The sequence below is a fragment of the Episyrphus balteatus genome, chromosome 2, assembly GCF_945859705.1.
Source record: "Episyrphus balteatus chromosome 2, idEpiBalt1.1, whole genome shotgun sequence".
Lineage (NCBI taxonomy): Eukaryota > Metazoa > Arthropoda > Insecta > Diptera > Syrphidae > Episyrphus > Episyrphus balteatus.
The window spans coordinates 6,273,240-6,291,818 of NC_079135.1; the positions used below are offsets into that span (position 1 = coordinate 6,273,240).

At 26.5% G+C, this 18,579-nt stretch overlaps 1 protein-coding gene and 1 long non-coding RNA gene across 32 annotated transcripts in view; one reads left to right on the forward strand and one right to left on the reverse strand.

Moving 5' to 3' along the window:
* Positions 1-1,108: 1,108 nt before the first annotated feature.
* Positions 1,109-18,579, reverse strand: part of LOC129909002 (protein elav-like) — a 353,561-nt gene continuing 336,090 nt past the window's right edge. For 18 of the 31 annotated variants that reach the window (XM_055985894.1, XM_055985912.1, XM_055985910.1 and 15 more), the window contains 7 exons: positions 14,278-14,467; positions 8,614-8,677; positions 8,290-8,337; positions 5,688-5,759; positions 3,305-3,459; positions 1,501-1,564; positions 1,109-1,433 (listed from right to left, as the gene is read on the reverse strand). In XM_055985894.1, coding sequence (XP_055841869.1) covers positions 1,389-1,433; positions 1,501-1,564; positions 3,305-3,459; positions 5,688-5,759; positions 8,290-8,337; positions 8,614-8,677; positions 14,278-14,467 — 638 coding nt within the window. In that variant the 3' untranslated portion in view covers positions 1,109-1,388. Of the gene's footprint in view, positions 1,434-1,500; positions 1,565-3,304; positions 3,460-5,687; positions 5,760-8,289; positions 8,338-8,613; positions 8,678-14,277; positions 14,468-17,459; positions 17,605-18,579 lie in introns of all 31 variants that reach the window. The other 13 variants (XM_055985911.1, XM_055985904.1, XM_055985899.1 and 10 more) reach the window with 6 other exon arrangements.
* Positions 1,512-1,771, forward strand: LOC129909009 (uncharacterized). Its single transcript, XR_008771384.1, has 2 exons — positions 1,512-1,594; positions 1,650-1,771. It is a non-coding gene; the product is annotated as an uncharacterized LOC129909009 (long non-coding RNA).

An 18,579-nucleotide genomic window follows, 5' to 3' on the forward strand; every position in this document is an offset into this window, starting at 1 on the left:
TTTTTTTCATAGAAACTTTGAAGAATTTTTTTTTTCTTGATACAAATCCTTACCTCATCAATGCAAACAAGTCTCCCAAAGAATGGTTTTACCAACAATGTGCGTATTACCAACAAAATCACATTTTTGTGTATATATAACAAAAATTCTTTCCATAAACAAAGAACAGAAATAAAAAATTGAATAAAATGATGTGCGTTTATATTTTGTGTATGTATGTATGTATTTGCGTTCTATAAATTTTTGTATTACAATAAATCTAATATTTGAGCATAAGTTCAGCTTTTTTGAGTATTGAGTAATATTTATTTGTATAAATAAAAAAAAATTATAATTAAAAAATAGAATATGTTTTTTTTTTTATTTTGTTTGTCATGGTTAAAAAAAAAATAAACTAATTCAAAACACTTGACTTCAAACTAAGCTGCCATTAAATAATAGTTAACTAAATTTATAGGAAGAAAAAAAAAATTGAAAATAAAAAAAAATATTGTGCGCTGAATTGATTTCAGTTGCAATTGCTCTTTTTTATCATTAAAAAATAAAGTAAATAAAGTAAAGTTGTTGTTTTAATCTCATATTTTTTTATAGAACAAATATTGTTGTTTGTTTAAAAAAAAAACTTAACTTTAAAATTTATAATTATAAACATAATTATGAGTATAAAATAAAAATGACTATCTTGTGCTATACAAGAATTATTTTTTGTGATTATTTTGTATGCTTTTTTTTAAACTAAATCTTAAATATACAAAAAACTATAAGAAAGGAAAAAAAAAAATAAACAAAATTATATAACTGACACTGCATCGTACTTTTGGCTTTGCTAGTAATTTTTTTTTTGTTACTTTTTACACATTTATTTGTTTTTGTTTTTATATTACGCAGTCATAATTATAATGATACAAGGTAAGACTTAAATTTTTTTTGTTACCTACATATTTTTTAAAGATTCTTTAGTCATAGATATTGTTTGATCGCATTTTTTTTTGTTTCTGAGGATTAAAGTGGTTTTTTTTTTAATCAAATCTCTTCTTTTTTTATTTTTATTATTTTTTTTTTTTTGGTTTTAATACTCTTTACACTCAATTTATGATTATTTCATCTCTGTGTCATGGCAAAAATGTTCCTCTTTTCTTTTTTTTTTTTTTGTAAATTGTGTGTGTTGTGGGAAATATTGTAATATTTTTTTGTTTTGTGTTGGAAAAAGGATATTTTTGTGTTTTTGTGAGAGTTTACTTTTATTTTTTTCTTCTTCAAAATATATTTAAATATATTTATATGAGTTGTCCTTAGATCTCTATGCTGAGTATTTAGTTATAGATGATGAGTATTTTTTTTTTTAGTGTGTGTTGATTTATAGATAGATAGATATTTTAGTGTGATGCTTAATATGGCGTGAAACGATTGTATCCTCCACGATACATTTGTGCCTGAAAACAAAAACAAAAAATCATTAATATTTGAAATATGTATTAATAAGAAATGTTTATTATTTACCCCATATCCAGGTACTGGTCCAATTCCATGTCCCAAGTATGGATCGGCATATTCTCTTGCATAGCTAGATATTTGTTTAAAAAAAAATATTAAAGTAAGTATTGTTTAGTTTTAATTATTTCTTCATAAATTAATGAAAAATTGATTAGATTTTCTTGATTGATTGTTAATTCTTGAGTGGTTTGAATCTTGAGAAGAAGTCTTGAGAGTTCTTGATACGAGTATTTAAAGTTATTGTAACGGTCAACATTAATCCGATTTCTTTTTCTGCTGGGGGAAAAATAACGAATTTTAATTACAAAAATAATTACAAGAAATAAAAAATTGAATAATAGTATCATATATGATTTAAATTTTAAATTTTAAATTTAAGGCATCATTTATATTTGTTGTTTAAAATAAAACTTGTGAAAAATAAACCAAATAAAAAGTAAGCGAAATAAAAATTCTAAGTTCATTATAAAATGTATATTGCAGATTTTTGAACTCCATGATTGCTGATTTCAACTTTATAGTTAAAAATTGCAAAATTGGAAATTATAGTCTTTACAAAGTTGTATTCTTTTTTACAGCAAATGTAAGCAGTGAAAAACTTTTCTTTAATATTTCAGAAAATTTTAATCTTTTATTAAACATTATCCGAAGAAATCTGTGGTTTTATATTCTTAGTCTAGCTTAAATTATGTTCAAAAGCAATTAACTAGGATCAACCCAACACAGAGCAAACCATCATGGAGCCCATCATAAAAAAAGTTATCACTAAGTTCCATTTAAACAAATAAATTTTATTTGAATGTTCTTCTTTTGGGAGCGAACACTTTATGGAGGTTGTTGTTTTATTTTTTTAAAAATTGTTTCTCTGGATGAAATCTGTCCATGTGTTGAATTGTCGTTTGATGGGCTGTCCATGATGAGTTGTCCCGTCATTTGCTTGGTAGTGATTTGTTGAGTTGAAACCTGACTAAATCAAAGGTTAATAAAATGTATTACATGCTATACAAAATAAAACAAAAAATTTGCTTAAATTAATAGAATAGAACGGGAATTGAGTTCTCAAATTCATTTTTTGAGTTCTAGAATATTTGCAAAAAGAGATACAACAAAATTTTTTAGAAACCTCTTTAAAATTTATTATTTTAAAATATTAGTCCTGAAGAAATATTAAATTACAAGACAGACCTACAGCCCACTAAGGACCATAATATGATTAAAAAAAGAAAATAGGATAAATTAATACTAAGTACAAATTTTCACTGTCTAACCACTCCTTTATTTAAATTATTATTAAAAAATGCAGCACTGGTTTGGATCACTCCTTATTTGTATGATTCAAAAACGCTACCTTGCCTACAGATCATCAAATTGCAAAGCAGTGATGAAAAATGATTTTTACTAAATTTGTTGATTGTTTCGAAATCGTGTATGTCTCCATTTTGTATTAAATCTTAAGCGTTCAGTTTAAAAATAGAAATAAAAGAAATAGTAAAATAACAGAGAAAAATATTAAAAACCTTTAATCCTTCCAATCATGCATTCTTATTGAAATATGTTTTCTTGAGTTCAATCTACTTTACCGACTTTTAATAAAATACCCCTTTGGTTTGAATCCAAGATGCAGAACAAAACTACTTTGCCTACATTCTTTAAAATTAAACTGGCTTCCCGTTCGGGTTAAATCAAATATAAACCTTTTTTTTATAAAAATCATGACATCGCTTCATGCACAATCAATCAAGAAGAAGTCAAATCAATTCCCTTTTTTATTAATTTCTTCTTCAATTTATAATTTCTCTTCTAAACTTACCCCGCAACTGTGGCATAGCCAGCCAAAGCGGGCTGTGATGCAGCTGCTGCAGCGGCAGCGTTATACGCACGTGCTGCTACCGCTGTATATGTGGTTGCTGCTGTATACGCCTGTTGAGCCTGTGATAAAGGCGTTTTTAACAGTGGTGCTGTTGCCTATTTTACACAAAGAAAAATAAATTGTTTTTTTCAATTTTATTTAAAATTTAAAATTTTTCTTTTTCAGTTGTTTATCATTTTTCTTTTGTTTTTTTTTTTGCGTATCAAATAAATTAGCATATTTTAATGAAATATGAAACTACAGTGGATGAAATAGGGAAAATAGAAAAAGAGATAGTCAAAAGATTTTTCCTTGTTTTTTGTTTTTTTTTTTTTTAATTTTTCAGGGAATGAAAGTGAAAAAAAAAGAAAATAATGAATATACAAGGAATTCTAGAAAAAAAAATATAATATGATGAAAAATGTTTCACTCTATGCAACAACAGAAAGGACATAGCTTGAACACACAACAATAAAGGTAGTTTAGTTATACAGGGTGTCCCAAAAGTAATGGATTAAACGAAATATGCTGATAGGTCAACTTTAGGACTCTCAGAATTTGGTAACTTGTTCATCCCAAATCCTTACGGTTTTCAATTTAATGCAGTTTTTGTGAAATTTCGAAAAATCCCGACTTTGCAACAGTATTTTGCTTCCTCCGCTCATAATTGATTTTTGTTTTTTACAATTTTTTCACTAAAACATTGCCTAATAATAAGAAATAGTTAATTTATCAAAATATTTTTTATTTCATATGCCATTTTTCTGCAAATTAATTAACAGTTTCATGTTTTATAAAAACTCAATTTCTTTCTTTTATTTCAGAGCAACACCCTGAAAATAATTTGTATGATGTGGCACTGGTTTATTATTTTGAAAACTTGCTGTGTTATTGCAGTTTTCAAAAATGTATAAAAATTTCCAAAGTTGAAATTAGAACGAAAGATATTTTAATTTGAATGCAAAAAAACAGACGATTTCAGAGCAAAATAACAAACAAAAATCGAGGCTTTTGTTCAAAAAGAAATAAACAAACAACAGTCGAGAAAATGTGTTTATTTTTCTTTGTTATTTTGCTCTGAAAAGCCCTGTTTTGTTGCTTTTAAATTGTAATATCTTCAGTTCTATCTTCAACTTTGGAAACTTTTATACATTTTTGAAAACTGCAATAACACAGCAAGTTTTCAAAATAATGAACCAGTGCCACATCATACAAATTATTTTCAGGGTGTTGCTCTGAAATAAAAGAAAGAAATTGAGTTTTTATAAAACATGAAACTGTTAATTAATTTGCAGAAAAATGGCATATGAAATAAAAAATATTTTGATAAATTAACTATTTCTTATTATTAGGCAATGTTTTAGTGAAAAAATTGTAAAAAACAAAAATCAATTATGAGCGGAGGAAGCAAAATACTGTTGCAAAGTCGGGATTTTTCGAAATTTCACAAAAACTGCATTAAATCGAAAACCGTAAGGATTTGGGATGAACAAGTTACCAAATTCTGAGAGTCCTAAAGTTTACCTATCAGCATATTTCGTTTGATCCATTACTTTTGGGACACCCTGTATGTGAGAGGGAAATAAAATTGCCAGAGCAGTCAAAGGAACCAAAACCGCTGCACAAGTTTTTTTTTTTTTTGTTATTGTACATTTTTTGTATTTTGTTTTTAAAACGTGCATGCTATGAAAAATTCTTGCTAAAACTATTTAATAAAAAAAAAAACAACAGACAACACACACTTTACCTAAATATATATAAAAAAAATACAAACTGGGAAAAACAGGAAATTAACAACTTGAGCTATACACAATAAAAAAAAACCAACAACAACAACACAAAAACACCAAACAAAAGTCAGGAAGAGTATTTTTCTGGTTTTGTATTTTCTCTGAGATATATACAATTGAAAAACTCTGCCGGAAATTTATTTCTATAAATTTTCCAAGAGAAAAACACTCTAGGACTATTCAATTTTTTGTTTTCGTTTGTTTAATGTTTTTATACACAAAAATAAAAAGGATTGGTTATCACTAGAGGATGTTTCATTAAACTCTTAAAAATATTATGTTACATTTTATACACATAGAAAAATGTAAAATTTAACTTAAACCAAAGCAGTAAAACTACATGTTTCCATTTGTACACATTCATACAAGTCGCAGAAACACATACAATCATCATACAAACTAGCAATAAAACATTTAAATACACTACCAAACAAAAAAACACAAACTGTTGCTGTTAATTTGTATATGATTTACAACAAACAAAACAAAATATAAAAAACAAAAAATTCAAAAACAAAAGAACAACTCGTAGGTTATGTTTCAATTTTGGTTACCAAAACATTTTGAGGAACCTGGATGCGGTTGATCGAATGTGGATTACTGTTTAACGTTGTCACTGTGCGGCGCTGTAATTTGAATTTCGAACAATTGTTTTTTTTAAACCGTTTTTTTTTTTATCTAATTTATCAATTTTTTTGTTTTGTTTAAATAAAATAATAAATTATTGTATGTTTAATTTGGAAAACAAATTAAATGAGTTACAACAAAAAAAAAATAATATAAAAAAAAAAATTAACGAAAAAACAATAATTGCCAGATGTCTGTGTTTGGAAAAGGAGTGAAGAACAAATAAGGATAAAGGTACTCATTTTTATAAGGATGATTTGATTTTGCTTTAGAATTTGAAAAAGCTATTTTTTTTTGGGGTTTATAAATTTAAAATTAAAAAAAATATATAAAATGGATTTTTTGATTAACCTTATTTAAAACCAATGTCGGTAGTGTAGTTCGCAGCAATATGCATGTCTATGAGAAAACCTGTTGTTAATTGTTTTAATCCGCAAAGCATTTCCTTCAAAGTCAACTAATCGAACTTCATTGTCATAATATCGACTTCAAATGAAACAAAGAGTTAAAACAGATTAACACATCAGTGATACTTAAAAGTCCGATAGTCAAAACGATAATAAAATTTGAACTGCCTTATCAACAATAAACTGAAGTGTTGACTGTGAAATTTAGCTCAATTAAACAAGTAATTTGTTAACGGAACGGCTCGACTGAGTGCCTAAAATCAGTAGTAATTAATCTATTTGCTAATAGTCACACTACCGACAATGCAACAGATCTTTGCATCATAAATGTTTGTGAGACGGAACTGAATTTAAGAACAAAGCCAGCTTTTTCAAAATAATTGTGCGACGCATTGTAGGTAAGGTAGTGTTTTAAATCACAGAAAATGACACTGTTCACTTCTCCAGACTTAGAAAAATGCTTCAAGGAACTTCGTAATAAACAATTCTCCATTTATTTAGTTTCTAGTCGATAAAAATGACCATCAAAGACAAATGATTCATTACACACTGCCTTACCTCGAGTACATCAAGCAAATCGACACCAAAATCTCAACAAATCTTCACTACCTTACCTGCAATATATGTTGCAACAGATTTGTTTGAAATGTTAAATGCATTATCGTTTAGAAAGTGAGTCATTAGCACTTCAATTTGTTACCACCAGAAAGTAAAGTAGAGGATGAAATACTCCTCCTTGTGGTACCTCTCTATGCAACCAATCTAATGCAGTTAGGAGCATTTAATGTCTTTTTTGTCGCAGCTGAAGATAAATATCAACGAGAAATCCTTTTTTCCAACTTAAAACCGGAAAGACAAAAGAATGACGATATTTACCTCGTATACACGTGACCGTATTAAATAATACTAATGCATTAATTTTTAATTTAACCAAAGTGAAAAAAAAGTACTATTAATGTGACATCACCAGCAACATCATATAGATGTTTATTCACTCGTATACCTTCATATCTCACAGGGATAAATGACATTACAAAGCTGATGTGTGTGGGGGTAGCACACATTTATTTAATTTTATGCCACATGTGGCAGAGAGATGCACTCTTGCAAATTTAGTAGTTGAATGAAATATAAAAAAAATAAAAATATGAAAGGAAGCAAAAAAAAATATTGCTTCCGTAGCCTCAGTTGCAGCATATTTCATAATTTTATGGAAATTATTATATTTTTAACGTTTTTGCTGATGATGCAGTAAGCAAAATAAAAAATATTATATATACAAAAAGGTTATGCTTCAAGGGTTGTTAGTTCACAGGTCACCGCCACTCATATATATTTTTTTTTTATTTATAATTTTTTTTATTTAATAAAGAAGACCCATATTTGAAAGCAAAATCAAATCACACCGTTTGTTATTTTTTGTTGGTGTAAAAGATATATTTGTATATATAAAAAAAATGTTTATAGATACTATTTATTTTTTTAATAAAAAAAAGAAAGTGAAAATAAATGATATCTACGTTATTTTACAAAAAAAAAAAGAAGTTTTAGATCATTCTCTAAAAAAATATACATTTTAGTTAAACTAAATTTATTTTGTAATAAAATTTTAGTTAAGTTTTAATATTTGTTTTTAGATTTTTATCCATGTGTTCAAAAGTTGCACTAGTTTTTTTTTGTATAAGAAAAAGAACAAATATTAATTATATATCTTTTTTTCTTTGAATGAATGATTTATGATGGCGAATGATGAATATTTTATATACAGTTTTAGTCATAGAAAAAAAAAAAACAATTTAGGTAATAAAAAAAAAACTAATCATAACAAACACTAGCCCGTATTCACCATCAATGCCAAAAATCTAATAAGAGAATATTTTTTGAATGATTAAAATTAAAAATATATTTGTTAGAAAATTAAATTTAAAATAAAAAAAAATCCTTATATCCAATTTTTAGAACTACCAATTTTTTTTTTGTTTTAAAGCAAAATAATTAAACTAGTATATGTATATTTATACAGTTATAAAAAAATTAGAGAACAAAAAAAAAAATTAATGATTAATTAAAAAAAAAAGAGTAAGTTTTTGGTATTTTTATAAACAAAAATATTTAAAATTACATTTAAGATTGTTGGCTGTGCGGGTACCTCCGTGACCGGTTTGGCTGCCTGAAAGAAATATTTATTTTTTTTTTGTTTTCATGGAAATATTCTTTTCTTTTTTTTTTTTTCTTTCTTTTAAACATTTACATATATTATTATTTATAAGTAAATCAAAAAAGGACGAAAGGACCTAATACTAATTTTTAAAAATATTTATTATCGACTTCTACGATATTAAATTAAAACAAAAAATAAACATAAAGATACGCTAAGTTTTTTTTTTGTGCATTTATATTACACATTTGATAATAAATAAATATTTGTTTATAATTATGTAATTACCTGGAAGCGAAGATTTGGATCAGCTGTTGCAGCGGCGGCGGCTAAGAATGGATCATAGTACATGCTATGGAAAGGAAAATAGAAAAATCAATATTTAATTTTAAAGCAAAATTATATATTTTTTTGAAATATAAAAATCGAGAGCGTATTTTTGTATTGATTAAAAGCAAAATTCAATTTATATTATTACTATTCTCTTTCATCTTATCTCATGGATTTTTTCTTAAATGTATCTTATAAGATTACACAATAAACATAAAAAAATATGAAACAAAAAAATAGATATCATCTCTCTATGATTGCATTTCTTATCCCTTCACAACTAAATTATCCATACTTTATTTTTTTTTTTCGATATAATTTTATGACTAAAGGCTGGGTATATTGATGGTTAACTTTTAAGGAAGGAAAAAAAAAAAATATACGTATGCTGGGGTTATTTAGGGTAATATATTTTTATATTTAAGGTCCGATAAGTATCGTAATTTGAGATGGACAGAATTCTCTGTTTTCTTGAATTTTTCAATGTTTAAATTTTTATTCAGATTTATGTAAATTCTAAAGTCTAAAAATATTTTTTTCTTGTTGTCCTTTTTTTTGTGGAGGAAGATAAAATTTGAATTTGAAGAAGGTTCATTTGTTTCAATGAAGATTGACTTTTCCGCTGAAAGATTCCTCAATATCTCAAACTCTTTTAACAAAAAAGACTTTAACTCTTTGCTGTACGAAACAGTTTTGTTCAGTTTCTTTGATTTAGAAGATAACGAAACAATCCCTTTTGATTTTTTTAAAGCTTGCCCAAAGTTCTTTAAGAAGAATTGTATAGTTGTCAAGACTTTGAATGTCGGTAACGTAGTTTAACTAAATGTTAACTTAAATTGCAATGTAAATCTGAATAAGAAGAAGATGACTGTCGATGACTGAGCTCTCCGATAAATTCGTTTTATTTTCAACAAAAAAGACCAGTTTTACAGTCAACTGTTAAATTGGAGATGGTAAGGCAGTTTCCTTTATTTTTTTTTCTATTTTAACAGTCAACATATAAGCCATCAAATTGCATTACCGACCTACAGAAAAAAGGCTTCTTAAAGTTATAAATCTGTATGTTCTGTAAAGCATTCAGCTGCTGAATTTTTGTTTAAACATGTATCTCTCCCATTTGTAACCATTCTATAACAATCCATTAACAATCATATAAAATGAAAACAAATTGCCGCAGAACTATTTTCGTAATTTTTCAGTAGTTATTGGTTAAAAAAAATATCTCTCAATGTAAATCAAACAAATACTACACAAAAAGCACAATATTGAAAACCTTTTATTGATAATTGCATAAAAATCCATTAAGGCGTGAAGATATACATCAAAAACTGATTGCTAATATAGATTGCAGTATGATGGCACCATTGACAGCAATGTGAAATATTTCCTCTTTATTTTTTTTTGGGTTTTGTTTTTTATCGAATTCCGATTTAAAAGGAAATTGGAAGCTTTTTATTTTCATTGTTTTATTATTTTCAATGAATATTTGATGAAATTCTTTTGAGTGAATATACAAAATAAAATTCATACACAGATTGTGTACTTCCTGTGTTTTCTTTTTTGTTTGTGATCTATCTTTGTTTGTTTTTAATGACATTTTTCATTTTCGAGTACCTATTCGGGAAATTTAAATGAACTTATAATTTACGATGGAAAACATTCTTTGTTTCAATACTTTGAATCGCATAATGAAAATGTGGATATTTGACAAAAAAAAAATAAAACCGTCGTTAAATTGAAAATTAATTTCCCTTTTGTTTAATAGCATTTATTTCTTAAAGTGTTTAATCCTTACATTCTCTACAAAAAATATATATTTTTCATCTCTTTTACTCAATTTGTTGTCAGTGTCGGTAATGTAGTTCAAAATGTTTCTAAGGGGCATTAAAGGCCTATTTCAAAGTAAGTGTCAATTAAATGTCAGACATTGGAATCTTAGGTGACACTTCCCATGAATTCATTTGAACTACCTTATCATAACTAAATTTAAATGTTAAGTGTGAAACTGGCCTTAGTTCAACAATTTTGGAAACTTAAATGACGACATGTTGACCTCGAAACAAGACCTAAACATTAAAATAAAAGCATCATATTCAAATAGCTGTTTTGAAAAAAGCTCGCAGCACTACTTATCTGCAAGGAGTATTAATACATTCATGAATTCAGCGCTCTGAACCTTGATTATATAACAGGATTTTCTTTTCAATAAACAGTACCATAATACTTAAACGTCAAATGGAATTATGATAATGCAGTTTTACTGTCGAAAAGCTGATTAAAAAGGTAGAATAAAAGGGAATCGCTGCCTACGATTCACATAGGCAGCGGAATATTACTATAAATCAATTACGAATAAGAAGATCTACCCAAGTATATATTCATATTTCTATGTATATCATTATTATTGGATTTTGAAATCAAAGAATATCCTTCCAGAAATGATGTCCATTCCATGCTTCATTAAAATGTATAGTTTAATACAATATAGATACTTTAATACCTTTTTGACATAATTATTTATTACAAAAGAAAGAAAAGATAAATCCATCTATTCCTCCAACTTGAATTGTTTGAATTTATCTTGAAGAATATAATTTTTTTTTCACTCAAACTTATAACCTTGATGAAAGTATATTCCTTCTTCCTACTGTTAACCGTTTTTCAAATAAAACAAACAGAACAAGAAGAAAAAAAAAAAAAATAAAACCTCCATCACCACTACTTTACCATCATCATTGCTATATAGGAAAATTTTCGTGTAGCCTTGAGCAACACAAGTGGGGACGACTTTAAAATACTTAAAAGATAGAATCGATAGCGTAAGTAAATGTCTGTCAATTTATTATGCTCTTAGGCAGAAGGGTCTATCTTTTTTTTTTATTGCCATAGAAATGTTAGAGGATGAAATCAACTATTTTCTTGCAAAAAAAAAAAGATGATAATTCTAACAATATTATTCGAAGAAGAAGAAAAAAGTAGGATACCTAAATGGTATTATGCGGACGACGTTCAATTTAAAATAAAAGCAAAATGATTTTCGAACTGTATACAAGTTTATATAGAGACGATGATGGATGTAAAATAAAAAAAAATATTTGATTGGATATTTTTACAAGTTCCAAGAGAAATATAAATCTTTGCCAATGGAAAAGAATTAATTTTATATAGAAAATTGAAAATATGTATACAGTTCTTCGAAAGAATATTTCAAAGAGAACAAATAACCTTTATTTTTCTTAAGAGGAAAGGACACAATTTTAATGGGTCAATCCACTTGAGGGAAGAAGAAAAAATTAACTATAAGTCGAAAGGTCCAAAGTAGTAAGTTTTTTTCTAGGTTTTGTTCTTTCAAAGTGAATCTATTAAATTATGTGACTGCGTTATACTTCAATAATAGACAATATTAAGCCTGTTTCATAATTTTATACAATTTTAATGGTTTGAACTAGGATCGAAACTAGATATTAATAATGCCACAGTACTGACATAGCTACAGGGTGTTTTTTTTTCTTATTCGATTTATTTTGATTTTTTATCTTACTCTCATCTCATTCTTATCATTCTTTCTAGCTCGTTTTTTTAAGTCTCTTTTATAGATTTCAAAATTTTTTAAGGTAGTGTGTTTATGTCTTACAAAATATTGTGATACAAAAGCCGTGATGGACTTGTTATGCTTGATGTAGTAATACAATGTATTACAGTTTTTTCGTATGGTTTACATTTACAACACTACTTTGCCGACAAGGCATTAACTCTATGTATTTAGGAATCTAGCCCGGATTTGCAAATTATGTTTCGTGAAGTTTTGCACTTTTTTTTAGTTTTCTTCGTATTTTTGTAGATAAAATCTGGAACGTCGATAGTATAAAATATATTTACTTACAAAATTTTTTCTGCCAAAGTATTAAAAAAATTAGCCAAAATCTACTAAATGTAGGAATACTTTGTCTTACAGCGTATTTGTTAAGGTACACTACCTTGCCGGCAAAGTATAAAATCAGATTTATTTCATGATATAAACAAAGTAGAACTGCATTTAGGAAACTAGCCCGTATGTATATGCAAAATTATGTTTCGTTAAACCTTTCACTTTTTTTTCATTTTATTTGTGTTTTGCAGTCAATTCTGGCAAGTAAATTATTGAGTCGGCAGTGTATATCACTTGAAAAAAAAAAACTGGTTAACTTTGTCTGGTAAAGTAGTCAAAGTTGATAAAAAGTTCTAAGCAGACATGTTGATAAAATAACATTATTATCGACTATAAGACTGAACCTACTTGTAGGAAAGGTAGTTCGGCGTTCGATGCTTAAAAAGCAGTGTGAATTCTAAATCATAAATTAATTTACATCAATACTTTTAAGTATATCTCATAACACTACCTTACCAACAACACATTCTTTTTATTTATTCGATAAAGTTTTTTTTTGTTGCAGGTAAGGTAGTTCTGCATCCGATACCTAAAAAGAGTACTTAAAACCAGTGTAGATTCCTAAATGCAATTTTAGTAAATCCCAAAAAACTACTTAACCTACAAAGAACGTTTTTTTCTTTGTATCAGACTTGTTTTTAATTCAAGTTAGTAGTGAAAAAATAATTTTTTTTTGGTTTAAGAAATATTTGCTTCAAACTAATCGGCTATTACACTGTGGCTAAATAAGTCATGATTACTTTTGACAAAAGGAAATTAGTACATATTAAAAAAATAAACCTGGTAACCTATCACTTTTTTTTTTTTTTGAGAAAAATTGTTTTTGTATAAGATTTGAAGCAACGTAATGAAAATTCAAAGGTTTCCCAAAAAAAAAAAATAATATTTGAAGGACTTAGCATTATTTTTTCATTTCTCCTCTGCCTCCTTATCATTTTACTTATACTTTAACCACATATACAATGCCACTGTGTTTGTCGATAACACAGCTCAACCTGTTTTATCTCACAAACAACAAAAAACCTGGACGCCATTTTTATTAAATAATACTTAATACTTAAGGTCATACCATATAGATACCCATAGGGTATATTTTGAAGAAATTGGCACTCTTTTGTTTTTTATTTGAAAATAATGTTTGTAATTAATGAGTGTCAGACCCGTGTTTTATTTGTGTGGCAAACCTGATTTGAATAAAAATATTTTTAAAAAATCCATTTTTTTAATGCTCAAACAAATATCATTCATCATAAATATTTTTATGTTTCATTCATAAATATTAAAATCATCAAAAAAAAAACAAACCAAACATAAAAAAACTATTTAAAAACAAATAAAACCTTCATCCAACATGCACAAGCACATTATTATCATCATCATTATCATCATCCGTGTGCAATTGCTTGTGTTTATGAAATTTCGTGCTTTCTAGTTCAAATCACAAAACCAAAACAAAAAAAAAAAAAAAAAAACTTTCCAGGATATTAATAAAGTTTTCGCATCACATATTGTTTTTTCCATTTGAGCAAAAGTGTGTGTGTGTGTTTGTTAACATGACTATAATAATAAAACTTTTTTTGTCTACCCCAAACACACACATTCATATCACACAATATAACATATCGATAAAAGTGTGAAAATTTACATATACAACAGAAAAAATAAATACAATATAGAATATCTCTACTACTTACGGAGTGAATCCATGCAAAGCATTAGCTGCTGCTTGTGCTGCCGCAGCATTCATTGGCGTTTGTAATCTTCCGGTAGCTGCAGCAAATGCTGCGGCAGCTGCATTAGCAGCTGAAGAAGCATTTGGCGGCGTTGGGAATAGTGCTCTTGAACCTCCTGGTCTTTGAATAGGAACTCCACGCATTGCAGCAGCTAATTATTATTTTTTTTTGTTTTTTTTTTTTTGGTTCGTATGTGTATTGTTCATTTTTTTTTTTCAAATTTTGATTCATTCATTCATCGAGTTATTTTGAGTAACAATCGTGCAGGTGTTAAAATAGGGGAGGCAGGACAAAACATAAAAAAGAAATAAATGAAAAAAGAAAAAATATGTTTTTATTGTAGATTGAAACCAATTAGTTTTTTTTTTTTATATATTAACATGCGATTAAAGATTATATAAATTTTATTAAAGATAATAATTTATTAACAAAAAAATAAGTATAAGAAATATTTATTAATATACCATCAGAACGCTTAAAACAATTGGCAATGCTAAGCTAAGGGTCTGTGTGTAGATGTAAGTATTTATTTTTTATTTGTAGTGAAATATAAATTTGTGTTAATGTTTTCTTTGGGGACAGGCTGAATTCTGTATGGAAAGAAAACACTACCTTACCTACAAAGCATTATGTTTGCACCAGAAATATTTTTGATGCAAATTGTTAATGAATTCAGCCACAGTTTCACAATCAACATTGCTACTTAGGCTTAGAGATGGTAAGGTAGTGCGCAGGTTGCGTAGTATTTTACACTTAACTACCAAAATAAATGAAATATGAAATTGGCAGTATTTATAATTCAATGGTTAATATTAATGGTTATTATATTTTTACAGATAAAGTAGTTTTGACTTCCATAAAAATAGCAGTGATGCCAGTAACGGTGAATGCATAATGAACCCTACCTTACCTGTAAGGCATACAGATTTGTTTTGAGGCAAAACTGGACTCAAAATTATTATTCTTACTGCATTTAGGAATTAAGATAAATGTAGGACTAAAATCAATAAATGAGTACTAGAGAGAGAGACATTTACTAGAAAAGAATAATTAAATAAAATATCAAATTCAAAGTCACTTAGTTTTGTTCATTTTATTAGTGTTTTTTAGCATTTGAGTAGGATTGCAGAGTACTTTTTCGTAATTTAAGGATAGCAATCAATATTGTTGATAATGATTAGAAACTAAGGACTTTTTGTATTTTATTAACAACTTAATTGCAAAATTATTTTTTGTTTTTAAAATCTTAATCCGCTTTTTTTTGTGATTTTTTTGACTTTTGATTTTAAATTAAAACAATTTTAAATTTTATTTAAATCGAATGCATTTCGGTTCTTTAGCGAACTACACTTTTTTACAAGAATGAGAACAAAAGAAAACAATGAAAAAGTTTGACAAGTAAAATACATAATAGATTTAAGTTAAAATTTAAATAGAATTTAAAATTGTTTTAATTTAAAATCAAAATTTTGTTTTTTAATTTAATTTTATTATTGTTTTAATTTTATTTCAATTTTGCGGTCAATAAGGATTTTAAAAACAAAAAATAACAAGGACTTCTTATTGGTAATCGCCATATATTTGGGCAGTTAAACCGGAATATAATTTTAATGGTAAATATGTAAGATCTCAGTTATAAATAAAAGAATGATAGGGAATTGTAGCCAAATACATCTCCATGGGTTAAGTTAACGTAAATCTCATGAAACCGAAAACGCTTTGATATAGTCTTGAATAAAAATTGCAAATTTCATAAAAAAAAACTAAAGTGAATAATTCTTTCAGAAGCTAGGCTATTAAATACTTCATTATTTGTAAATCAAAGCTTAAAAAAATATCTTCAATTCATACAAATCATTACACGTAAATAATTAAATACCTACATATTTCATTTAAATTCAGTTTCAATTACAAATATATATAGGTATGTAATTGATTTATTTAATCTTCTTACTCAATAACTTCAATTTAATGAAGTAGGTAATACTATTAATAAATAAAAATTATTAAATAATTCGACTTAAATCAGGAAAAATCCCTATATCCTAGTGTTACCAAAAAATGAAAAAAAAAAAAACACCCTACACCACAGCCCCCAAACCTAATAAAAACAAAAAGGGTTAACAAATTAAAATTATATGTGGAAAACCCTCCACACAAAAACCATCTATAGCCGATCATCAATCTCAATTTTATTTTCATATATAAAAAAAAAAATAATAAATAAAAAATTTATATATAAACTACATTTTATATGCTTTTAAAGATATTTTTGTGTAAAAAATATATTGAAATTGCATTTACATTCTATATAAAAGACAATTGCTTCAATCAAAATCGTATTCCATAAAATATTTATATTGAACAATATTTATGTATGTAGGAGTATATTTTTTGTAATAAATTTATGAATATTTTATTCAATTACCATGCATGTCGTGCATCATATTTTTTTTGTTTATCGTCTATAGATGTATTTATATTTTATTTCAAAAAAAATCCATCATCATTTTAAATTTTTGGGAAAATCACACAGAACACTATATAACTAGTATATATATTTTGAATATGTTTTAATATTTTATCTTGCTGGCGATATTACTATGCTCTACTACTTGTAAATATGTTTTTATTTTTTCTGAATTTAATGGAGAGCGTGCAAAATGGGCTATAACATTGTTCCTTTATTGATTACAGACAAAAAATATAAAAAAAAAATATATTCATAATGTATATAGACCACACAATATTTTTTACTTTTTTTTTTTGGTAAATAGTAGATTTTTCATTACAAGCTTCATATTCACGTCGATGATAACAATACAAAAAATAAAAACGAAAATCGATTTCAAAAAAACTTTATCATTCAACATACGACAGGGGGTTAGAAATGCAATCATAACAACTCTTTTTTTTTTGTATTTAGTTTTATGCGAAAAATTAAAATTTTTTAAACATAAATTAAAATAAAAAAAATTATTTAAATTAAAAGTGAAATAAAAAAAAAATTTAATCGAAACAAATTATTTTTATTATTATTTTTTTTTCCTTTCTAGTTCTCAAAATATATTGAATTTTGCTTTTTCTTTTGTTTTATTTTTTTGGCGCTTTGATTTCTTTTATGTCTTTTTCTTTTTATATACCTCCGTCTTTGTGTGGCAGCACGAGGTGCTAATACTAGTGGTGTGGTTGGAGCTAAAGGAGCTGCAGCTGGAGCAGCTGTTGGATTCATTGGTGAAGCACCGACAGTTGCGCCTAAGAATGGCCATGTCATCGGTAGTCGGTAACCTTTTTGTTTATAATATATTCATTTAATTTTTGTTTTTGGAAACATACACAGACAAATTGAACAAAAAAAAATTCCTTCTTTAAAATGAAAAAAAAAAAAGAAAAAAAATAGTAGGCATACACCGTGTATGCCTAATTCAAATCGATATTTTTGTTCCGAGTCTTAATTTGTTTCTTATTTTTTTTTTTTAACTTTTATCGGATATTATCGTTAGGCTAATTAATTTATTTATAAATTGGCGACGAATTAAGACGATAATTTTATTAGAATTAAACATTTAAATTTTATATGAGTACAGTGTCGTTCGAAAAATACAACCAAGGTTTTATTTCAAAAATATACCCAAAACTCTACTTCACATACGTTCTGTAAGAACAGATTGCACCTTAAAATAACTTCCTTTTTTTTTGTCACACCCGTGACGTTGAATAGGTCTAGTTTTCTTTAAAAAAATTAAATTGCCATATTTTTCTTTGTACAGTTGAAATCCTTATCTATTTAAGTCTTATGCAAGTTTATGTTAATTTTGTGCAATTATGATCAGGATTTCACCCGTGTTATTATAAAAGCTGAGAATTTTTTTTGATCTAAGTCAAATGATTTGAATTCAAATTTGAAATAGATTTGTAACGATTTTGTAATAAAATAATTTAGCTCAAAATCGCTTCTTATTTTTCCCACCCGTGACAGTAGAAAATACTCTGTCTTTTTTCAAAAATTAATCAAATTGACCAACAAATTTTACTAATAGTGTACTTATATTATGTAAAATTATGTGTTGCATTTGAAAGGAAAATAATAAATTAATTATACAAGTGTCATACTCGTGACGATGGACACATGATTCTATTAGTGCATAGAACTTTGGAAGAATTTTTTTTTAACATAAACCTTACATTCGTAGAAAAAAATGCATAATTTTCAAAATTTGTTTGCCAAGGCAGTTTTTAAACTCGAATAAAACATTTTTTTTC